Genomic DNA, 16,116 nt, shown 5'->3' with positions numbered 1-16,116 from the left:
AGTGCCATCCAGTCCTATTATATTCAAGAGAAGGCAGACATCTCCATGACTGATATCTCCAAAACTCTGCAACTCACACAAAAACAATCTTGATTGATAAAGAGCATTACAGGAAAGAGGGAAAAAAATATATATTTGAATTTAGTGTGAATTGTCTCTATAAGATGGCTTGGTTCCTGAAATTACTTTTTGCTTTAATATGCTGTTGAGCCAATACACTGACAAAAACAAAATGTAAATTTTCATTTATTTCACATAGTATAGCATCACAATACACCAAATCAATCATCCATCACAGTTCTGATGTGCAAGTGTTTATTTTCAGGTGATAATGACTCAGTCTAAAAGATCTTGGGCCTGTTTCAAGAAGCAAGGGTCACAGAGTTTCCTGGATAACTTTGCTGAATAAAACACAAAATCTTAAACTGTAATACTAACGATTTACTCAGAAAAGTTATCATGAGAAAATGTTAATCCTGCTTCGTGAGTCAGGTTGTGGGTTCCTACATCTCACTCCTGATATAAACAAACAGAAAATGCAGGCATGAACATCTTAAGTGTCTTTGTAATGGCAAAAATAATGAAATTTGGTCGTTTTATTCCTCCTTTATCCATTTAATTTTCTCCGTTAGGTCCTCACCTTTGAATATAATGAGCAGTGTTATGGTTGAGAACAATACAAGCTGACAACACACTGATGTATGCATGCTTGGAATGGGCCCATTCTGTTTTTGTGAATCCTGCCGCACAACCAAACTAAATACAAAACATGGGTTATTAATAATAATTTTGGGCAGGACTGAAACTGTAGGTGGAAAAACATGCAAATCTCAATCAGTTTATATCATCGTCATCATCAACAACAGCCAATATGGAGCATGAACCCCCTCCATCAGTCCTGCACCTGAACCAGATCAAATACATCTGTTGTTTAGATGGGAACAAATAAGGTTTTAATAGTGACGTATTTTCATCATTTTACTGGTTATGAATCATTCAAACATTTTGGCAGTGCAGAGCAAAGACCATGTCCAAATTCCTGGCCAAACTCATTGTTACACCCCATCGTAAAGTCAATCAAAACTTTGATTTTCAGTGGAGCACACACAGAAAAGTTAATTTCACTGATTGAAAAGAGTTTAATTATGCTAAGCTTTTGTTATTGAGAAGAAGAACATATACTCCTTCACCAGTACTGACAAAGGGCCCAGTCTGGGATCTAATCAAAATCTTTCATTGACACACACACACACACACGCACACACTCATACATATATACCTGCATACGCACACAAGACCAATGGACAGCACAATCCCTTTTCAGTCTGTTTTCCCTTCACAAGTGAACCAAAAAGCGAGTTTTGGGCAGCATTCAGGTAGGGTGAGGTGAGTGGTGGTGAGAGAAAGCTTGCTCTGCTGACAAGCTTCGTCTACATAAGGCCATCTCTGAACGTGTGTGGGTTAGGACGAGCAGTTCACATCCACCATCTTTTTTTTATTTATTTATTTTTTTTAAATCAGCACAGAAGTGGTCAGGGTGGGTTCATCACGAGACAGATTCCTGAAAACTGACATCACAGTTTGTCCATAGCAAGAGGTCACAACACGGGTTTGTTTTTCCTCCTCACATTGTTCATTTAGAGGGACCAGCAGCTAATTATCACAGCCTTCGACCGCTTTAGGAAATCCAAAGAAGGATCCTGAACCATTTCCTGTCCAGGTGCAGTTTTCCTCCCATGACTTCCTCACAGCCAACGCGGTGCCTTGCATTTGCCTGAAACAAATGCTTAAATTTCCCTTCCATCTCAGCTTGAGAAGCCTGACCCCGCTGTGCTCCAGTGCTGTAGTCTCACACACTCTTAGCTCAAGCCGTCTCTCAGTACTTTAGGTGCTGGGAGCAAGGGATTGTGATTTGCGCACCGGTGAGCTCCAATTCAGTTGTCTTTCCTCTACAGGCTCCCTGGCCCTTCTCCGTCTTTCCTTTCCTTCGCCCTCTTTTTGCGTCTTTATTTTTTATTTTGCATCAGAGTCTAGACAGTGTTGCGCGGCGTCCCGTTCAGTGCAACGACCTTGGTGCAGGGCGAGCCCACCGCCTGGGGGCCCACTGGACGCTGGGTGGAAACACCCACCTCAAATACTTCATGGATGGCCTTTCGGAAACAGTGGAAGTTGTAGTCTATCAACCCTATGGAGGCAAGAAAGATTCAACAGATGATTAGATAAGTTATGAAATATTATGCCTTCCTTTGTAACAATATTGGCACCAACGAAGTCAGTCAAAAGTCTGAATGTTCTTGTGTTGTGGAAATAAAAGTTTTGGTGCACAGATCAAAGTATTTTATATAAAAGTAACATTAATTTAATTTGTATATAAGTAATAATGCAATCCGTGTTGGGCAACCTACTTTGAAAGCATAGCTTTGCAAACTAACAGTTGCTTTACACTGGAAGAAACGACTCATCAACACTGAATGTAATCAAAGCAACCACACCAAACTAAAGACAGTGTCAAACAACATTTCAAACTTCTAAAGGCTGCAATTATTGCAGGTTAAAGACTCCACCTACTTAACGGATGAGGATCAGATTACTCATCAGGAGGAATACTACAAAGGTTGTGAAAACAGTTGAGTCATTTCTTCTGTAGCTTTTGAATGAGCTTAGTAATGTCTAGGAAAATAACCATGACAATCTCATCAGGGTTTTCTTGGTTTGCAGTTGAGACTTTTATAACAAAGCCAAGCCTGTGTTATAAAATGGGGGCATTAAGTCAGAAAGCTCTTCAGAATTTACCAGGCACAGAAAGACAGACAAAAGATGATACTGAGTCGCACTTTTTTCCTTCATTAGTTTAAGTCCCCCAACTTCATTAAAGTGAGATACTAAATCCTTGGATTTTCCCTTTAAGGTACTTAATTGCAACACATTACATTTATAGGTGTCCTTGTTTTGACTCATGGAAGAAAACTGACTCAAGGCCACATCACCATTAGCCAAATTAAGCCAAATGAGCTCCAGGGGATCACAGATTTCGCTGACAGTTTACCTTTACGCTCGAAGCTTTCTTCTCGCAGGATGCAGACAAGGGCCAGGAACTTGGTGACCTCTTTCAGGTACAGCACAGTGGTGTTGTTGAGCTTGATGATGGCCATGGACTCCTTGTCGTAGGCACTGCCGCTGCCGTCCTCCCTCAGACTGTTGTGGCACAACACAACACCATAATGTTTGGGGGGAAACATTGAAAAAAAAATAATTGCAGCATGTGGATGTGGATTAATTAAGCAAATAAATGCATAATTAAGATGTGCTTCAATGAAAGCATCCTCAGACAACACATGGGTGAACTCTATATCTTAAAGCACAAAGAATTACACAAGATTCTAGTGAATGTTTTGTTTTTTTCTGTATTTCATATGTAAATTTATACAGAAAGGTAATTTAAAATCCACTTTATAGATACTCATCCTCATGTTTTCAATTCAATTATTACATGGCTAAAGCCTATGGAAATGCAAACCACATCTGAATGACAGAAGGAGCCGACATTTGACGGCCATAACCCAACTCTGACCTCTATTACTGATTTACAAATAAACAAATACAAACGCACTCACCCGTAGATGCAGGAGACGTCGATGACCACATCAATCATATCACAGCACAGTTCGTAGGACTGCATGTCTACTGGGGAGCTGTCTGTGGCGATGTAGATCTTACTGACCACATCAAACAGAAAGGCCTTCTCTATCCCTGAATTCTGTCAGAGACAAACATTCAGGCAGGGAGGAAGAGACACAGGAAAGGAAGGAATGTTAGGAAATCATGATATGGTAAAGACACCGGATACCACTGTCTGACAAGTTACACTGGACGTCTCATTACAGTATGGGTTGGCAACATGATGACAAACACTGTTGAGACAATACAAGTTTGTCAAATGTCCGAGATTTTACTGCGGCAACAACTAACTACTCTACTTCATTCTTTATTTTAAAATGTGTATGCATTTATATCCTAATCTAACGGGGAATGTCCAGTATTTTACATATGTCTTTTATGGTACTGTACCATTTTTCTATCTCATTTTAGACTTTAAAATGCTTATATGTATTTATTATTGTGCCTTAGTCTGCTACTGCACTGGCCTGTTTTGTACTGTATTATGTTTTGTTTGTGACACTGTACTATAATCTACTGTTTCTTTCATATTATGAGGATTGTGGCTGTATGCAACACTGTTGCCGAAGCCAGATTTCCACAATAAACAATATAATTAATATATCTTAACATTTTTTTCCATTTCTGATTAATCTGATGAACATTTTCTTGATCAATCGCTTGGTCTACAAAATGTCAGACAATAATGAAATCACATTTTCCTGAGGCAAAGATTGACATAATGAATTTGCTTCATTTGTCCAGCTAATAGTCCAAAATCCAAAAGGTACTCAGTTTCAGATCATAGAAGAGGAAGATAACCAGCAATTATTTACAATTATGTATTAATATTCTGACAAACACTTAATTGATTAACTGCTTCAGCCCTTGATTTCTTTTATGTCAATATCTGTGGTTTAACAGTATTTAAGCTGTTGTCAGCTGATGTCACAAATCAGTAACCAGGACTCCTTTTTGGTAATACTGGAGTTTTATATGATTTTGCATCGACATGAAAAAGTACTTTGATTTGTCAGGTATTTAATTTGCTTAATTGGATAAAACAGACACTGCTCTCTCCATATTTTATCCATTAACAATTTCTCAATTGATTTCTCAGGATTTATTGTTACACATATTAAAATGTGCCAAAAGTAAATAAAATAAAAGTATTTTTCAATAGTTATTGATAATAAAATATAACATCTATACCAAGAAGACATGTTGGTAATGTTAACCATCATTATCATGTGAGAGAAAACTGCTTGTTACCTCTATGAGATTAATCTCTTTCAGTGGGTTTTTAGAAATTATCAACAACAATTTCATTCAAAATGTATCACCAAGAAAGTCTGTGTGCAACATCCACAGATCTGCATAACAATCAAGGCCTGTAGGGGCATTGGAGGAAGTGCGAACCATGCAGCAGCATCAGTGTTGGCAGTGACTCACATCACGCACTCTGTCACACGTAAATCACGCTGACCAATGACAAACTTGCATAAAAGTTCTTTCACAAAGTGCTGGCTGTTCTTTACTTACAGAAATGAAGATGTTTAGGAGGTTCTCCAGAGTGGGGAGCTGAGGAATGAGCTTCTGCACCACTTTGCTGAAGGCCTCAAATATGGAGTGGTCATAAATACTCGTCAAGTAAAAGCTGAATGAGACAGAAAATAAAGGAAGTGAATGAGCAGTTACTTCTTACTTCCTGAAAATACACATGAAAGCAGGTAAAAATACAAATGGTCACGAGATCGCATGACAAACAGACACTGAATGAGAGAACAGAACTGTTAATCAAAGCATTTAAACCTGAGACATAAAAACGACATGTTAGCAGAAACCCGCCTTCACATGATTGTGGACACACATGACTTATGGACTTTGGTCACTGAGATATATAAATAAAAGGTCAGACCCTGAGGAAGCCAGCAGCTTGAGCCAAATGGAACTGTCTGTGTACACTTGGCAGGAGCTCAACTTTACAAAGCATCATAGAGAAGAAAGCACCAGAGAGCCACAAGGCAGGGCTTTAAAAAAAAAAAAAAAAAAAAAAAAAAAAGCCTCCTCAGCGCCAATATATATCCAGGCCTGCACTGGCTGTCTAACCGAAATAAACAACAGTCTCACCCCACATAAAACACAGAGCAGCGCGTGCCAACAGAGCCCAAACAGCAACAGTAAAGCTGCTGCAGAGCCGACCGGGATCAGCCAGGACAGCTTGTTTAATGTCGTACACAACACATTAGGAGTTTCTACACAGTGTGTCAGGGCAAAGGCTGCAATTATTGATTATTGTCAATTGTTGATAAGAGCTGAAAGAAAAGTTTCCATTCATTATTTAGTATTAATAGTTTTGACAATAATATGTCAAAAAAGAGCAACCAACAAGTGCAAGACCAACAATTACACCCCCAAAATAGTGAATTTACAATTAAACACCAGACAAAAGAAGCAATTTCAGTGATTATACTGATTACAAAACCTGTTATCAACCAATTGTATTTCCATCAACTAACTGATAAAAGAAACATAAATGAAAATAAATAAAGATCATTCTTTTGACTCTATTGTGGATATACTTATTGGTGGCTTTATTAGTCAAGTGATAATGGACATCAGAAGGTTCCTGAGCCAAAACATACTATATGTCCTCTTATTTTAACTGTCCAAAAGTCAAAAAATAAGCTAAAGAAGTTACATTTTGAGAGCAAAACACAAACCAATCCTCCCCAAATGATCACTGTAGTACTTCACGTGTAATAAAGACAGTCAATTTCTTTAATCAATTAACAACACTATCTACTGACTAAAGAATTAATATAGTAATCAGTCCAGTTCCCCTCAGGCCTTTTCAAGGGTTATTTCCTCTGGTTACATGACACAGTAAAATTGCTAGTATGTTCCTAAAAAAAAGGCCAAAACCAAAAGAAACCAAATGATAGCTGTGTGCTTTAGAGCTGCAATGATTAGTTGACTAACAGAATAGTTGATCGAAAGAAAATTAGTTGGCAACAATTTCGATAATCAGTTAATCGATTCAGTCATTTATCTATCTATATCTATCTATCTATATTTTTTTTTTAAAATGTCAAACATTTAGTGGTTCCAGCTTCTTAAATGTAAGAATTTGCTGCCTTTCTTTCTCATGTATCTTACAGTAGATGAACAGACTTTGGACCATTGACTGGGAAAAAAAATAATCATGAACATAATCAGCAAAATAATCAATGATGTAAATAATCATTAGTTGCAGCCCTGTTGTACTTAAGCCTTCTTTCTACATCTGAAGTATGTCAGACCTTTGGAGCTTGAACCATAACGGCTCTGGTATCTGAAGCACGGGTCATTGTTTCTTCATTAGGAGGTCAAAGAGGAATTTCACAGTAACACTAACAGAATGCATGGCAGAGGCCGCTGTACATCAACACCACTGAAATCACACAACTGACTGAGCAGTAAGATTGAACTGCTGTGACATTATTTCAGTTAAAATATGTGCTTTCATGAAGCACGCACCTAATTTATATTTTTTTTCTATTGGCATCAGGTTTCACATAATGTTAGAACCATCTTCATAAAAAAAATCTAGTCAGGGATTAAAATACAAGTCACATGCCTCTGATAACAATGATGTACTAGATGTGCAGACTCAGGTGAAAAAAGTGGGACACTTGTATCTGTGTTTGAATGCAGCCTTATTTTCAGGCATGACTGGCTGGACTTTATGCTGACATGTTAACACCTGCATGTGTTGTGGTTGCACAAAGTTGTTTTAACACATAGAGAGCTGCTAAGAAAATACTGAGTTAATGTGTTGAAGTTAGCAACAACAGTTACAAATAACCCTGTCACTTTCTTCCTTGTATGTATAACAACTGCTGTCAGACATTCATATTAAAATAGCAACACAAACCTTTGGGATCTGTATCAAAAGATGAGCAACATCTATTATAAAAAAATATATATATATATATATCTTGTAGCCACATACTGTTGTAATGTGTAGATAAAACATCACATACAATAGTTTATAGTCCAAACAAATAGTTTCAAATTGTGAAATGAGAAATTGAAGCGCTTGAAAGTCAAGAAACAAAGCCACAAAAAACCCCACAAAGATGCTTGAAAAGAAACAACAAGAGGCGACAAGGATTTATGTTTGTGCAACCAGAGAACCCGCTGTGTCATGTTACTTTGTTGGAGAAATATGCTACATTTGCTGCCGCCCAATCCACCAGTCTTTAATCGCCATCCAAAACAGACAAACTACACCAACAATCTATAGTAAGTTAACAACATAACTTTAGCCAACTAGCTGTTCTAAAATCACTGTAAACCATGGTTTAATGGGGCCATTACTTCACTTTATTTTGGATCATCTCTAGTTCTGTTAAACTAAACCCCCATCATTCAAATTACGCCTTGCTGGGGGCAGATATAGAGAGCAGATCTGCATGCTTACAGTGAAATACGGGTTGGTTTTTCTCGTTCAATATGCTGTTCACAAGTTAGAGGAAATAAAACCATACCTAAAAATAAATGTTTGAGCCTGTTCTTCCACTCCTTCTAGTGAAACACACGTCACCACATCTGAGAAAGTTACTCAGGAGTTTAGTCACATTCAAGTATAGTAGCTTTACTTAAGTTAGCTTAATAAACTGCCTCAGTCTGGAAATGCTTTGAAGGGGATTTGAAGTCTCTGGTTAGCTGCTGTACCAACCTGTTCAAGCTCATTTCTTAGCTGAGAATGTATTTTTGGGGGTAAATCTGCTCTGCAGAACAACAGTGTAAGCATTTAATACAGTGTGTGCTGTTCGGCTTTGTGTCTGATGTCTTGTTATGTTTTTCTCTTACCGATGTGTGAGTAAGCATTATAACAGGAGGTAGCTACATTAATATATTAATATATTTGTTTCTGTGACATGACTATTAATTGTCACTGTACAAACAAAACTGATTTTGAAATTTTCAGATAAACTGTAAGTGTCCATTCATGAGTTGAGAATTCAGATATTTCTTAAGATAAATAAATTATTTCAAACCAGCTGGATAAACTTAAAAATTCATGATTGCAAAGCTATAAACAGGGCAACTTTTCTCAGCTCATAAAAAGTAGAAATTTTGGAGATAGATGGAGCTAACAGAACTTTAATAAATCTATGTTTTTGCTGTAGTGTGCCTGTGTATGAGTGATTTTAAAGCATAGGCTTTGATATATTTTCAAAACAAAATAAGTCATTATTTATTTATTTATTTACCCTACAATGCCCAGATTTTCCGTGTCCATATTTTCCTACCTATAACATTTTATAATTGACTATAATATTTTGTATAACATTTTTATTTTGAGAGTCTCTGATGTAACTCAGAGAAAGAGAAGGACCTTTTTATGGCCAGGCAGTAAAGAGAAATGACAGTCAAACTAAGACTAAACATGCATAGATAACAGGTGTGAGCTGACTTAATTTGAATACAATGTGCCTGTATGTAGAATCTACAGCAACATCCTCTGTGATTGCACAGGTAGCAGAGTTGATATTATTTATTCTTCAGCCTTGTACGGCTATAGAAGTAAAATAATAAAATGTTAGACAAAACGTACCTGAGATGCAGCTTTTCTAAACTAGCGTCTGCCAGATCGTCATTGGCTCTCTGATGGATGTCTCTCTGGGTCTCGATCTTGTGATCGTCTGAGAGGCCGTCCACCTTATGGATAAAAACCTCAAAGTTGATCTCTGGATTGACTCGGTAGGCCCGCGACACAGTGAGGTGAAGCCTGCCCAGGGCCTCCACATAATCATCCTGAGAGGAAGAAAATTACAATGTGATACATAGTAATAATATAGTCTTAGTGTGGTAATAATATAATTATAATAACTAAGAAATACCATGTAATTACCAAAGCATTAAACAGATGATTGCTTAATGTCAAAATGGGTATATCTGTGAATTTTTAGACTGAAATTTATGTAACAGGATAATAAGGTATTTATTTAATATTTGGATATTATAGTTGGATTTAAAAAAAAGGTAACATGTTTCAGGTAAAAACCTGATAATGAGATAGTACAGGTTGATGCTTTCACAATTTCATGTTAGGGTTTCTGCAGGTTTCAACAAGGTAAATTTAAGAATTTTTCAACACCATTACGAGTGCAATTCAAGACCTATTTCATGTCCATGCTGGCAAAAAAGTGTAAGCCTTTTCTTGTACAAGGTGCAGCAGACTTCAAATTAATTATTTTCAACAGTCTTAAACCAAGCACTAAATGAGATTTTTTGATGAGACACCAAAACACAACACACTAGCTGAGTGTTCTCCAGTAAAAGTAAATTCTGACGGGGCTACATGGTTTGCATTAGTGTTTATTTGTTGGTTTTGTTTTGTGGTTTTTCCAGCGTGACAAACACAGCGTTTTCCCAAACACTCACATCAAAGCAACACTGAAAAATGCAACTTTATAAGTTCTATGTTTTAATCATTAATCATTTTAAGCCCTAAAATTCAACTGGATTTCAGACTTGTTTTTTTTAACAACCCTCCAGACACTCTGCATAAGCTATTATATAAAATTGTTAAGTGCCACTGCACATCTTTTTAAAAACTGAATCATAAAACTGGCCATACATGTATTACAAAATTTTACCCCAGTCTGTATTTTAGCTCCAATTTAACTTCTAGGACTGCATTCATGCACACAATCACCATATAATGAATCACCTTAATTTCTGCTATACTATCAGCAGAGGTAAAACAATGGAGAACAAAAAAAATTAAGCTTCATTAAACATTTAGATACCTCACATTTGCATGTGACTATGTTCTGCTTGGATAAGCCACTTTAAATATTTTAGTGCAGCTAAAGATTATACATAAAAGATAAATTGTGATTACAATAACAATTCTACAGCTGATTCCCGTCAGTAAAATGAACCGGAAAATCAAGCTACGCTGCCAATTAAAAGTGTTACAGCACAACAGGTATAAGGAAATGTACTGCTGCTCCATTGTCTTCCAAAACAGCGAGATAAAAACAGGTCTCCTCAGATATCACTGTGTGACCAAATGCTGTAACAAATTGAATCTGTTGCACCTCCTTGAGTACAAATAAACCTTGCAATCAGATCAGCTGTGGCTTACACTGTCGCTGAGATTACTTCTTGAAAGCACTTAGGATCATGTGGATAGCACTGGCATAAAAGCCACGGTATGTAATTGGACTTTTATCCTGGCAGCTCCCACTGTTCATCAGTAAGTTCAGTCTCGAGGGCTTCTGCTGCTTTTACTGTATCTCACAACAGCAGTGAGTGCTAGAAAGCTTTGTTCTCTTTGTGTGGGCAACCACTTTATTTTTCAGTTCTTCACCTGAGCATCAATGACAAATATCAAAGCCCCGGTTCCTCTGAAGATCATCTCGTAGTCGAAGGTGGGGTCGAAGAAGTCAACCTGACCGGGGAAGTCCCAAATCTGGAAGTTGACAAAGGAGCTGCTGGAGATGTCGTCCTTGTAGATCTTGTTGGTGCTCTCCAGAAACAAGGTCTCGTTGGGAGACATTTTGTGGAACACCACCTGAAATCAGAGTCATGTTGATGTTGAAGTCGAATAAATGTAGATGATTTGTCTTGGTGATTGATGTGTAGAGTCCTTAAATCATAAGCTGTACTGGATAGATATGAAAATAAAATACAAATAGTTTTGTAGGGCAGTATTATATCACATGCAGGTAAAAAATTCCCAGACAAAGCTTTAGCCAAGCTAACATGCCAACAGTGGAAGAGCAGGTTATGAGTAAACAGCTAAGCCACCTTTCAGACTTAAATATAACCACGTTGTGCCCAGATGAAGCTTGAAAATACCACAGAGGAAATATCAGTACGATGCAGACATACACATGAGTGGTGCAAGAAATAATCAAGCTGGAAATACTACAGTATATTGCAATACATTCTTTCATGATCAGTTTACAGACACTATTTTTATCTAATGCAGTTATTATGGAATTCATACACTGTAAAATCAAAAGTTTTGCAGGTATCAGCCGTAGAGATGTCAGCCTTCTCTCAAACACAACAAATACCACTTGCTTTGTGGGGCTCAAAGCTTCAAATACAAAAATAAAAAAAAATCAAGAAACATTTGAAAAACTCAACAGTAGCATCTCTTTCCATAAATCATGACCCGGTTTCTGAAAATAGTCCAGACCTTGTTGCGAGCAGTTTCATGTAGGAACCATTTTCTCTCTAACAAACTAGGCTTGTGCTGGTGACAGCGCATGATGGAAACATCATGGCGTCCGCCCTGGATGAGCTGTAACATCTCGTCCATGAGTAGATGCACACCTGCTTCTGGTGATACAGTTGCCAGGTGTAATTCGGTAGAAAGAACATACTTCCTACATAAAACTGTTCACAAGGTCTGTGGATTATCTTGAGGATCAAGAGTCCGGATTCCTGGAAAGAGTTCTGCACATGTATTTTTCTGGTTCTTAAAGCACCACAAGTGGATTATATTCAAAAGAAGGCCGTCTCTCCCTCTCTCATGTCTCCAAAACTCTGTAACTCAGACCATCAACAATCTAGATGGATGAACAGTACTACAGGGAAAATATAAATTTTGATTATGGGGTTAACTGCCTGTCAGTCCCACTGTCAGATGCATTTAAAAATTTATTTAGCATTCACCTACAGCCACACAACAATCTCTGGTGCTGCAGTTTCTCACAGCCAAGAGAATAATTTTACTGGACTGGAAATGCTCCTCAATGCCATGTTTTCTAGGAGGAATGGAATTGATGGTTTTGATCATACAGATAAAAATAAATACATTTATGAGATCCTATTCCCACACATTCTGATTGAGAGTATAGCTTCTTATCTTTTACTTCATTTCAATGTTTGTTGCATTAAATGTCTGAGACTTTAAACGCTGTGTTAGGCTACACATTCCTCATCTCATTTTCCTATAAAAGTATGACAAATAGTAAGCATATATGGTATATATAGACTACAACTTTGTTGTATCTTTCTCGCAAAATTTCCTGCATTACATATAAATTGTTTTCATGGGAGAGATTATCTCAACAGTACTGTATTTTGGCTTATGGTATTCAAGCACAAAAATATCATTTGAACGTCACATGCAGATCAAGAGGGAAAAGGGCAAACATGCAGACTCACTCATCTGATGCAACACACATCACTAGTCTACATTCAGCACATTTCAACTGCTTGCTCTCAACCAGCAGACAGTAAGGCTGCAGCTGTAAAGTGAGGTGTAGTTCTGGGTTGATCGTGGTTTTGGTCCACTGAATACAGTAACAGGTAAAAAATAAGGTGCAGTAGGTGACGGTGGAGGACCTGGGAGTGTTCTCTCTACCAATGCCATTTTGAATCAGTGTGTGGGCTGCTGAGGTCACAGGCCAATGAACCAGCAAAAAGCCAAATCACATGTTTTCAGCCCAGACTGGAGGCTTACAAGAGAGCATTAATCTGAGACTTGACGGTGTGTGTGGATCACAGCAAAACAAGTGCACTTCAGTACAGAAAACTGCAATTCTTTACTTTTGTTTCTTCAGGCAGCATCTGTAGAATAAGCTCTGGTGAGTCACGCTATATCTAGCCTGATTCTATTTCCCCCCTGAATTTTAACATAAATAATAAAATATCATAGAAGGCACAACTGCATCTCATGTATTATTCAACCACAGTGCCAGTCTGAAAGTGGTAGACTTGAAGAAGATGATCGGGACAGCTAACCTTGCTATAGGACTGAGCTGGATCACGCAAAAGAAAAGACTTTCAAATGGAGGAGGGGTTACAAACTGGGCAAAGAGGGCAACAACTCCAGGGGGCTCCAGAAAACTCCAGATTAATTGCATGTCACTTAGTCTAGTTAATTAGTTGAATTGTAACTTTGCTTTGGAAATTTGCACCACTGAAGTGCAATATTAACTGAGGCTAATTTGTGGCACTGTCTTGTAGGGGTGGTAATGTAAGAGCTTTATTATTTATTTTTATATTGTGCTCAAGTTGTCATTGATCAAATTTCCACAAACAAACAAAAATACATTATTGCACTGTATAAGATGATGTTTCCTGCATTTTTCAATAGCAGATGTAGACCAAAGACCACCTCCACTAATATCATAAAAAATATGACACTTTTAAGAAGTTAATCACAAAAGCACAGAGAAAAAACAGAGATGCCATTTCCTACAGCAAAAGCCATTTATGTTATGACTGTGACTGTTGTTTAGGCCTTCATCAACTGAGTAAATTGATCACAAGACGAGCTGCGTCTGGATCTGGCTGGTTTAACACATCAACTAATAAACATTTTCTGGGGGAAACCCGGGGAGCACTGGCTGCTCTGGACTTTAAGGCATAGTTCGGATTATTTGAAGTGGGGTTGTATGAGGTACGTATCTATAGTCAGTGTATTACTAGAATAGATGGCAGTTGGCACACCAGATTAAGTGTGCTCTCTATTTAGAACATTTTCACCGCTTCACTTTGCCATCACACAGCCTTTTCTGACAGAAATAGCAGTTGTTTACACCAAATATTGCTCTCCATCTCCCTCAGCCAGACTCCTTTTACAAAAACAGTAGTTTTACCTTGCAGAACATGGGAGTTACTGGTCTACTGCTGCCTTGATCTCATAGTTTGTGTGATTGTGTCACTTTGGCGAATCCAAATGAACATTGTAAAACACTGATTTCATACAATAACAAAAGCAGGCCAATCGAGGCAGCGGCAGACCAGCAATTACTGTGCTCTGCAAGGTAAAATTCCTGTCTGGCCTGGTTGGGAACAATAACAGCAGTTTTCCACTGGAAAAGGCTGTGTGACAGCAGGGTAAAGTGGCAAAAATGCTTGAAATATAGTGTACACTTAAAGTGATATAGATTTATGTAGGAGGCTAAAATATTAATTATATACATTTTATTATATTATTATAATATTGCATTTGCACATTTGCAAGTAACTGTGCATCCCTAGTTGACCAGGGGAGAAATAAAGAGTGAAACAAAGTTGTATGACTATGAATTATGTAGGGGGGAAAAACAAACAAGAGTTTGCTGATGCAATCATACTGACCTTTATTTCGTTACAATTCAACTTTTGAATCCTTTTTAGTAGTTGCTTCCCCAGTTATTGTTAATGATTAATAATAACTGAGCCTGTCCTACCCTTACCAAATCATCTCCAGATTACGATTTAAAGGCTGAGAAACGCACCAAAGTCAGAATAATGGCTTCCCAACTCGGGATACGGAATCATCTGAGGGGCTCAGGAATGAACTATAATACACTGACTATGGACTTACTTATACAACTCTACTTCAAATAATCCGTACTATCCCTTTAATGGGAACTTGGAGGTGACATGATACATACATCTTGTACAAGTGGCAGCTGCTGGGGGGTCAAGGGGGACCAACTGATTTTTTTTTTCCCTCAGGGGCCCCTCCTTTTTTTAATCCGGCCATGATTTCAGTACAAAGAAGAGTAGGTGCACTGATTTATGATAAAATATTATTATGACTTGCAGAATGGAAGGTGTGGTCAGTTTGCTGTCATGTGAGAGGTGCACATCAGACGTGCCTTATGTCTCACAGCTGGGTGGGACTAAGATATATTTGGCATGTTGAACAAACCAAACAGTCACATGCTGCTTTATGTCCACATATCAGTAAAGATGCACCTAGCCTCTCTTTCCACCTGGTTAATAATTTACTGCTACAACTAGTCTACACTAACACTGAAAGCTAACTAGATATTAGCTCCGGGAAAGCTTCGTATTTCAGTTCTCTCACTCTGGTGTAGGCTAGCTAGACATGTTATCTTCTGGTTGATAGCTATCATCACTTACGACATGCTAAACCTCGCTAGCTATTTTGGCTAACGTCCCATTTACTTGTGTGAGGCAGGGAAAGGCGCCGCCGCTTGCCTCGACGGGCTAACAGTTTAACATCTCTCCCTACCTTCTGTATGGATGATTTGCCACTTCTTCTCAAGCCCATGAGCAGGATCCTCGGTTTGCTGTCGGACGGCGCCGGGCTGTCCTCGATGTCGGCCTCCTCTTCACCATAACCGAAATCTTTGGGGAACGAGTCTGCAACCCCGTAGCTGTCAGCCAGCTGTTCCACCTCGTACTGAATCGACATTGTGACCTAACGACGGTCGCCTTTTCCCCTCTTCCCCCCCTTACTGGTCGGTTACCACACCCGTGTTTGTATCGGACGATCGGTATGCACCACAAACTACCGCCACACAATGAAAATAGTTTGTCAATAATGCCCAGGCCACTTGGAAACACCGAGCGTGATCCCACACATTTCCTTAGGATTTCCTCTCTCTTGAAAAAAACTCGCCCTTTGGTCCCGCCCCCTTGATTCTTATTTGCTGTCTGAATTAAAACACGAGAGGTGATTGGTCGAATTGTCTGTCTCTC

The 16,116-nt window shown here is 38.3% G+C and overlaps 1 protein-coding gene across 1 annotated transcript; it reads right to left on the bottom strand.

Moving 5' to 3' along the window:
- Positions 1–230: 230 nt before the first annotated feature.
- On the bottom strand, positions 231–16,042 carry rragca (Ras-related GTP binding Ca). Its single transcript, XM_084727057.1, has 7 exons — positions 15,647–16,042; positions 11,027–11,230; positions 9,263–9,462; positions 5,200–5,314; positions 3,615–3,757; positions 3,047–3,195; positions 231–2,185 (listed from the first exon to the last, which is right to left on the bottom strand). Exons 1-7 carry the CDS (start codon positions 15,827–15,829, stop codon positions 2,031–2,033), a joined length of 1,149 nt encoding a protein of 382 aa, XP_084583183.1. The 5' UTR covers positions 15,830–16,042; the 3' UTR covers positions 231–2,030.
- Between the last annotated feature and the right edge of the window lie 74 nt (positions 16,043–16,116).

The sequence above is a fragment of the Lutjanus erythropterus genome, chromosome 9 (assembly GCF_056507025.1).
Source record: "Lutjanus erythropterus isolate fLutEry1 chromosome 9, fLutEry1.hap2, whole genome shotgun sequence".
Lineage (NCBI taxonomy): Eukaryota > Metazoa > Chordata > Actinopteri > Lutjaniformes > Lutjanidae > Lutjanus > Lutjanus erythropterus.
The sequence above is the reverse complement of the archived record's forward strand: the minus strand, read 5'-3'. Positions and strand labels throughout refer to the sequence as shown.